This window comes from Lagopus muta, chromosome Z (genome assembly GCF_023343835.1).
Source record: "Lagopus muta isolate bLagMut1 chromosome Z, bLagMut1 primary, whole genome shotgun sequence".
Taxonomy (NCBI): Eukaryota; Metazoa; Chordata; class Aves; order Galliformes; family Phasianidae; genus Lagopus; species Lagopus muta.
Window position 1 is genome coordinate 8385259 of NC_064472.1, and position 8095 is coordinate 8393353.

At 46.6% G+C, this 8095-nt stretch overlaps 1 protein-coding gene across 1 annotated transcript in view; it reads left to right on the forward strand.

Moving 5' to 3' along the window:
• Window positions 1-8068, forward strand: part of UBE2R2 (ubiquitin conjugating enzyme E2 R2) — a 50460-nt gene extending 42392 nt beyond the window's left edge. The window contains exons 3-5 of the mRNA XM_048932504.1: window positions 1458-1555; window positions 5935-6069; window positions 7295-8068. Coding sequence (XP_048788461.1) covers window positions 1458-1555; window positions 5935-6069; window positions 7295-7514 — 453 coding nt within the window. The 3' untranslated portion in view covers window positions 7515-8068. The remainder of the gene's footprint in view (window positions 1-1457; window positions 1556-5934; window positions 6070-7294) is intronic.
• The last annotated feature ends 27 nt before the right edge of the window (window positions 8069-8095 follow it).

Sequence of the window (8095 nt, forward strand, 5' to 3'; positions counted from 1 at the left end):
TTATGTTCTTGATGAAAAGATGCTTCAAGATGATGACAGCTTGCTGAATTAGTACAGCTGGCAGGTTCAGTGAGCAGCTGAATTCTGGATACCGATCACAGCCCTGCAGTGTTGAAGTAGGATCTAATTTCACTATAGAACAAATACCATTCTTTCAGCTTACTATGAGGAACATTTGGGGAGGCTCTTCAGGTGAGCTGCCGCTATCTGCAGCCATGATCACTGGCTGGAGCTCAAAGGCACAGATGCTATCACTGTGAGCAGTGCTGCTTTGTGCTCCAGCTCCTGTGGGCAAAATAGTGCTGGAGAGTTCTCAGGATGCAGCCAAGACAAAGCACTTGGGGAACTGCCCTACCAGTTTTCAGTCTTGGACCAAGCTCATCTGCAGTTTCTCTTCTTGGTATGATGAACCCATTAGGTCAGGGTGACAAGGGGACAGCATGAACCCTTCCTGTCAGCCTGGGCTGTGCCACCTGAGGATGCCTCTAAGGGCTTGTAAGTAGTTTTTGTAGCTGGCTGCAAGAGGAAATAAGCAGAGCTTGGAGGCAGTGTCTTGGCTGGACATGAACCCATCTGTAGCTTCTCTTCAGCCTGCACAAAGACACTTGGTGTCAGCTTTGCTGGGAAACGTCAGCTGTGATGGATATTGCTACAGTACTCCTATGAAGTAATCATGTCAGGGTACTGTTGCAAACAGAGGATTGGTTTTACAGGCTTCTTAAAGTATTTATAAATTGTAGTCATTATGAAACTTTAAATCTCTATTCGGGCTATGGCACTGGTGAATTAAACACAGGTTGACGATTACGTGCCTGTATGGCTTCCATATGCTGCCAAAATATTCTTCCTCTTGCATGCTGGAAGGGATTTTCTGTGGAACCTTCAGAGAGCATCCCCTGCTTTTTCACCTGATATTTCAAATGGCTCTGCCACCAGGGAGTAGTGTAAGCCTGCCTTGCACCATCTGTTCAACTTGCATACATCCCATGAGAAGCATTGTTGTGATACCTGAACTAGGATAGAGCATGGAATCCTTGGATTTAAAGATTCCTGTTGCTAACTCAGTCATCACGGGGGGAAAAAAGAGATGGGGACGTGGGGTCTCGTGACCCCACAAATAGAAAGTTCATTTCTATTACTATGGTATTATATGCTATCTAGAGACTAATATAGTTTTATTAGCTACTGTTCTTCTTGCTTTGCTGCATTCTTTTAAAATTCTTGGCCTGAGATTGTTTTGTACCAATCTGCAGTCAAGCTGTAAACAAGGAAAGCTTTGAACATGTTAATACAGTAGACACAGGAAGAACTCAGAACCGTTTGCAGTTTCTGCATGGTTTTTACTGTAATTTGGGATGTTCATATCAACAAGATTTCTGTTCACGTATAGCCAGAGATTGAATTGAGTCTTCAGACCATTAGCCAGGCTATTCACAACTTTCATTTCTGTCTTTCAGAATGGAGATGTATGTATTTCAATTCTTCACCCACCTGTAGATGATCCACAAAGTGGAGAGCTGCCATCTGAGAGGTGGAACCCTACCCAAAACGTCAGGTAACAGTGGGAAGCAGTGATGCACAAAGCTGACCTCGGTGTCCTGTCATCTGTCTCCTAAACTAAAGCCTCTGTTGGGAAAAAGCTTGGAAGGGAATGTGAGGCTTAAGGGGGTGTTTTCAGGGCTTGAGCCAGGTAGGATCCAGACTTAGCAAGCAGTCTGAAAATACTAAAGACTGTGAATCTTGCTGCCATGTTAACAACGTAGAGCCGTCTGTACTCTTCACAGGTTTTCGCATTCTTAAAGCAGACACTTCCAAACCCTTCTAAGGTATCTAAGGCATCACTCATGGGAAAGGGCATTGTGTTGTATTCAGGCTTGACAGAAATAACTTTGTGCAAAAGACTGATGGCGTACCTTCTAGTACAGGGCCGTATCTTTGTCCTGTCCAGTGTGGTGTCCTGAGCAGTTAGCTAAGTGTTTCTCTAGGTACCAAAAAGAAAGGATCATTAGGCACCAGAGGCATTCAAGGCTAACACACCCATTTTTTAAAACATAGCTGGGTTTCGTTGTAACCTTAAGACGCTGCCAATAAAGAACTGACAAAGCAAATATCAAATAACAAACCGCTGACCTGTGAAGCAATAGTGATGTAGTGGAAAATCCTTGAACTCAGGTACTTCTGTTTCAACTATTTGACATGATTCATTATCCAAATAAGGTGGAAATAATTGCCCCTAATTTTTCCCATATCATATGGGAATTACAGTTGTTTTCAGAATGATTTATTAAATGTTGGTTCTTTAAATCTCATTTTAATTGGTAGATCCAGCCAAAGCATCTCAGTCCCTGTGAGGGAATGCAGCAGTTTGAAAAGGGTTTTCTGAGAGCTCTGCTTTTATGTGACTTACCTTCATTAAACTAATTTGAAAGGAGCCTTTGTCAAAGCAAAGATCTAGCAAGGGGGGTTTATTGGATTCTTGATCCTTGGAATGGGTTTGTAACATGCACTACAGAGTGCTGAACTAGACCTGATGTGGCAGGAAACTGGGAAATGTTAACAGTCAGCAAATTATGACAACTGATGTTCCCTCCTGGAGCACACTGCTTCAGGGTTAAAAAGGCTCAAGCAAAATGGTGCATTTTAGCTGTGTGAAGTTGTGAAGGTCAAGGCAAATGTTATCCAATCCATCTAAAGTAAAAGTCAGTATGAAGCAGTCTCTCAGAAGTTCCATCTCAGTTTTGTTTCTAATTTTCTTGGAAATAGCTTTTGAACTGTGTGTTCTGAGCTACATTCAGTTGTATGCGCACATGGCTGTTGAACTGTCCATATGTTTGATGTGATTATCTCCTCCAGTTATGTTGACTAGATGACAAGCCTCAATTCATAGCTAAGAAACAGAATAAGGCATTCATTATTTAGGTCATTTTGACTATTTCATCCTATGCAACACAAAACTTAACCTTTCTAGTTCTGACTGCTGCTTTTTCTTATTGTGATGCAATTTTCAGTGCTTATTCTACCAGAACACATTGACTTAAGGAAAAAAAACATTCTTTCTGAGAAGAAAACGTTCCTCAAGTGCATCAGCAAGTGGGAACAAAATTTGTCCTTAGCTGTTACCCCACTGCCAGCGTCACCCACTGGGCTAAGTGCTGCATACAGACCTTCCTACTGGGGTCCCATCTGGCTCTGTAAGCCTCTGGAGTCTGTCAGATCAGAGGCAGCAGGACTGAAGGTGCATGAGGGGAGCACTTTGTGTGTAGTGAGCTGTGTGCACAGGCCAGGGCCTCTCTTCATTTTCTAAGTCCTGCTGAGTATCGGCAGCTTACTACCATGCTTGAAGTGTCTGCTCTGAACATGAGCCAGCAGTGTGCCCAGGTGGCCAAGAAGGCCAGTGGCATCCTGGCTTGCATCAGAAACTGTGTTGCAAGCAGGAGCAGAGAGGTGATTGTTCCCCTATATTCAGCACTGGTGAGGCCGCACCTCGAGTACTGTGTCCAGTTTTGGGCCCCTCACTGCAAGAAAGACATTGAGGCCCTGGAACGTGTTCAAAGGAGGGCAACAAAGCTGGTGAGGAGTCTGGAACACAGGGCTGATGAGGAGAGGCTGAAGGAGCTGGGAATGTTCAGCCTGGAGAAGAGGAGGCTCAGGGGAGACCTCATTGCTCTCTATAACTTCCTGAAGGGAGGTTGTAGTGAGCTGGGGGTCGGCCTCTTCTCTCGTGTCATCAGTGATAGGACCAGAGGGAATGGTTTCAAGCTACAGCAGGGGAGATTCAGGCTGGACATGAGGAAGTATTACTTTTCAGAAAGGGTGGTCAGCACTGGAATGGATGCCCAGGGAGGTGGTGGAGTCACCGAGCCTGGGGGTGTTCAAGGAAAGACTGGATGTTGTGTTGAGGGACATGGTTTAGTGGGAGCTATTGGGAATAGGTGAACGGTTGGACTGGATGATCTTTTAGGTCTTCTCCAACCTTGGTGATTCTATGATTCTATGATTCTATATCATTCTTAACTTTGGGAGCACCTGTGGTCCCATCTCTAAAGGTGTCAGGCATAATTGTGTTTTAAGCACGATAAATACAGACTTTCCTATCACTCACAGCTGGATGAGTCAGCTGTAAGTAAATGCAGCAGAAGTCCGGCAAGATGTAAAGGAATGCAGCTGTGACCTGTGTGGCAGATAGTGCTGCTCCTTCTTGTGCCTAATGGGCCGTAACGCTGAGGAAGTGGTGGCAGGAATTGGGAGCAGAGGATCCTTGATCATATTAGTTGCCCTTCTCAGTATCTCCCCTGAGTCCACTGTGCCCTTTCAGGTGTCCAGCCCGTGATATTTGTCATCAGTGTGTGCACTCAGCACGGTGCTCAAGGTGCTGGTACTCCCATGTCTTGTGAAGACAGGTGATGTCCTGCCTTGCTGTTCTTTGCTTTCTGAGGATGCTAATTCCTGTTGGCTTTTTCAGCTGCCTTAGCGCACACTGAGCTGACAGAAGCCATCCAGACCTAACATGACTGTCAGTAAAGCCAAAGCCAAGACTTTTTACTCGAAATGAGAATATGCTGTACTTAGCTCTGACAAAGTGACTGAATCCAGGTGCTAACTCCTCTCCTACCTGTGCCTTCTCCGGACTGTGCTTGCTCTGCAGTAAAACCATTGCTGAAACTGACCTGGCTTCACAGCCTGCCTGCTAGGAATCAAAGGCTTTTAGATGTATCCTTGAGATGAAGTGGAAGATTTGTCTGCCCATCATTCCAGCCTGGCAAAACAGTTTTTTCCAGAGCTGTCATTCCCTTCCTACTGAATTATATCTTTTGGAAAACAATCTGCAGAAGACTCCTGGTAGCTGTGCTGAGCAGTCTGGCCAGACGTATTTAGTTTCAGAACTTTCAAGAAGCAGAACATCCAAATGACCGAGCATTTCCTGGAATTGTATCCTAGTTACAATCTGCTAGATGTGCTCAGCATGCAGTGCTCTGAGTGCACCTCTAAATTACTGTGAGTACAGTGGGAACTGAGTCTCCTTCATCTAATTCTGCAGAGCAATTGCTGTGTTCTGCTACATTTCAAGACATATTACTTGTCTCTGTTCTTTCTTCTGTTCAGGTGGCACTGGGGCTGCTGCAGAGGGTCATGGGCAATGCGGGGGCTGGGTGAGAGGTGGTGCTTGCAGAACAGTGTGCCCAGTTAGCTCTGTGCTGTGGACAGAAATCCAGGAGCATCGCTGAGGTTATGCAAGTGGTTCATGCTGGTGTTGCTGAGGTGTTGCAGCTGAATCCAGCTGAGTGCTTGGTGGTTTGCCCAGGTGTTAAAAAAAAAGACAAAACAAAAACGATCTGCATTGCCTTCCTGCTGCTGTGCTTGTTGCCACGGCAGCTCTGGAGCTGCATATGTGGAGGAGAGGTGATGCCTGGCTCCAGCCTCTGAGCAGGGCAGGGCGGCCTGGCTGCAGGGCTTTTGGTCACGGCAGGATGGGAAGAGAGCCTGGCATTTGCTGGTAAGCTGAATGTCACCAGGAGCAGGCTCCAACCCTGCACCATCCACAGGCAGTGTGGATGAGATGAAATCTGGCCTGATCTGATCTCTGCCGGCCACCCCCATCACAGACATGTGAACAGATGGGCCAGGTGCCAGAGCATGCTTAGCTTTGTGCTCCCTCTCCACACTTGTTCTCTTCTAGCTAGAATATGAGCTCTTAGATCAGGTGGTGAAGGAAAGGCCTTGGCAGTTCAGCCTGGGGGAACCCTTGGGCATGGCAGCTCAAGTCCATAAGTACCTGCTTTCCCTTCAGCTGTTGTTCACTTATCCTCAGGTTAAGTTTTGACTTCAAACAACACATTTTGATGCTTTTCTGATGCATCACCTAAAGAAGTTGCCAGCATCCAGAATCCATGAGTGCTTTTGCTCTGACTCTGCTGTTATGGTTGCCTTTTTCAGGACTATATTACTGAGTGTAATCTCTTTGCTTAATGAGCCCAACACATTCTCTCCTGCCAATGTGGATGCATCAGTCATGTTCAGAAAATGGAGGGACAGTAAAGGAAAAGACAAGGAATATGCAGAAATCATAAGGTAAGTTGTGCAGCGTGTGATGCTGTGCTACTCGCCCTTGTTCTGAATCCTACAGAACAGACTGCTTGCAGAACTTGCTGATACCAGCTCCTCTCTGTGGCTACTGCTGTAGAAGTGAATTTTAGTCTTATTCCAAGCCCAATTTTCCGGTTTCCACAGGTCTTTTCCCACAGAATAGGTGCAGACTTCTGGAGCAGAAGGACCAGTCTAATCTGTCTTTGAATTGTTCCTTTTTCACATTAATCTGGCGTGGTACACTGCAAAACCTTTGGTGGCTAATAAACCCCAGGCAAAATCCATGCTTGCCTTTGAGCATGGCCTGCCTTGGTTGGGGTGTAATTGAAACTGACTGCATCCTACTAATTCTGTGCTTAATGCACTCATGAATCATAATCTTGTCCCTTCAATTTGAAGGAATATCAGCAGGGTTTGGCAAATGCTTGCAAAGCTTGGAGTTTGTTTAGCTTGAAGCATTGTTCAGTCTTGACTGTCCTTTGCTCAGAAGCTCATGGTTCATCAGGTGCTGCTGGAAGACAATGCAGTTTGAATGGGGTGGCTTGGAAACACGACTGAGCAGCCCCTGCTGCTGCAGAGTGGCTGTTGCCACACTGCAAAAAAAGACACCAGGATGGCTGCTGGCCTGACCTAAATGAGGAGAATGGCTGGAGTCCCAGCCCCTGCCAGCCCTGTTGGTTTCAGCAGGACTAGGAGTAATCCAGGAATGGGCAAGAGGGGGCAGCCTGACCCCTGATCCCCTGGCCCTGTGGCCTGGTGAAACACCTTGATATTGGGGTGACTCCATGTTCCTGCCACTCTCGCTGTACCATGGCAGCTGAGAGGTGCCAAATACTTTTGAAAATCCCAGTTTTGAGCATACTGAGATGGTCTTCAGTGGTGGAGGAGGCTGTGGACACCATCTTGGAAACCCCCTCAGTAAGTCATCTTAGAAAATGCCACAACAGCTCTTGTGCATCAAGGCAGTCAACATAATGAGACTTGCTCTGAGCTCTGGCAAGCCTCTAGCACAGAGTTTGGTGCAATATCTGACTGTACGCTGCTGGAAGGGTGCATGCCACGAACAACCTTGGAGCGCTCCCAGATGCGGGGCTATGGGAGCTCAGTCTGCTGCTGCTGGCAGTGCCTCAGCTGGCTGAGGGCTGCACATGGGGCTGTGGGAGGTGGAGAACCCTGCACCCGCTCACCGGCCTGCTCTGTCCTCCCCCAGGAAACAGGTGTTGGCTACCAAAGCTGAGGCAGAGAAGGATGGCGTGAAGGTCCCCACTACGCTGGCAGAGTACTGCATCAAAACTAAAGTGCCTTCCAATGACAACAGTTCGGATTTGCTTTATGACGACTTGTATGACGACGACATCGATGATGAAGACGAGGAGGAGGAGGACGCCGACTGTTACGATGACGATGATTCTGGCAACGAGGAGTCGTGACCTGCTCCCTCTGTGCCCCTGTACTGCCCTGCCAACTCAGGCCAGAAGGGAGCAGCGGTAACCTAGCAGCAGTCCAGCAAAAAAGTGTGGGGGGGGGATCAAAAAACTTTTGTCTCCTGCTGTCTCCTGTTGTATGGATCTGTTTGCTCCTTTTTTATGGACCTCTTAGAGACCCTCCACAGAATGTCTGAATTCTTGCATTCTTAACCCTTTCATCACTGTATTACAATTTCTTTTTGAAAAAGAAAATCCCCTTTTCACTTCTCTACGAAACGCTCACAGCGAAAAAGGTTTGCTCGCATTTAGGTTCTTGAATTCAATACAGTCTTGCATTGAGGTGTTTAATGTATTTAAAGCTGGAACAAACACATTGGAAGCTGTGTTTCTTGGGAGCTCAAGTGCTGCATTTACTGGGAAGAAAAAAATCCACACAAAGCAAATTGCCAAGGTTTAGCTGCTCCATTTACAATAATAGCGTGTGTACATTCGTTTAGCCTTGTGGTGGTGGCTTTTCCTTTATAAGGTGGGGGGCGGAGAGCGTTAAGCTACTGTGTGTTGAGCTTGATGGGATGCTACTGAAA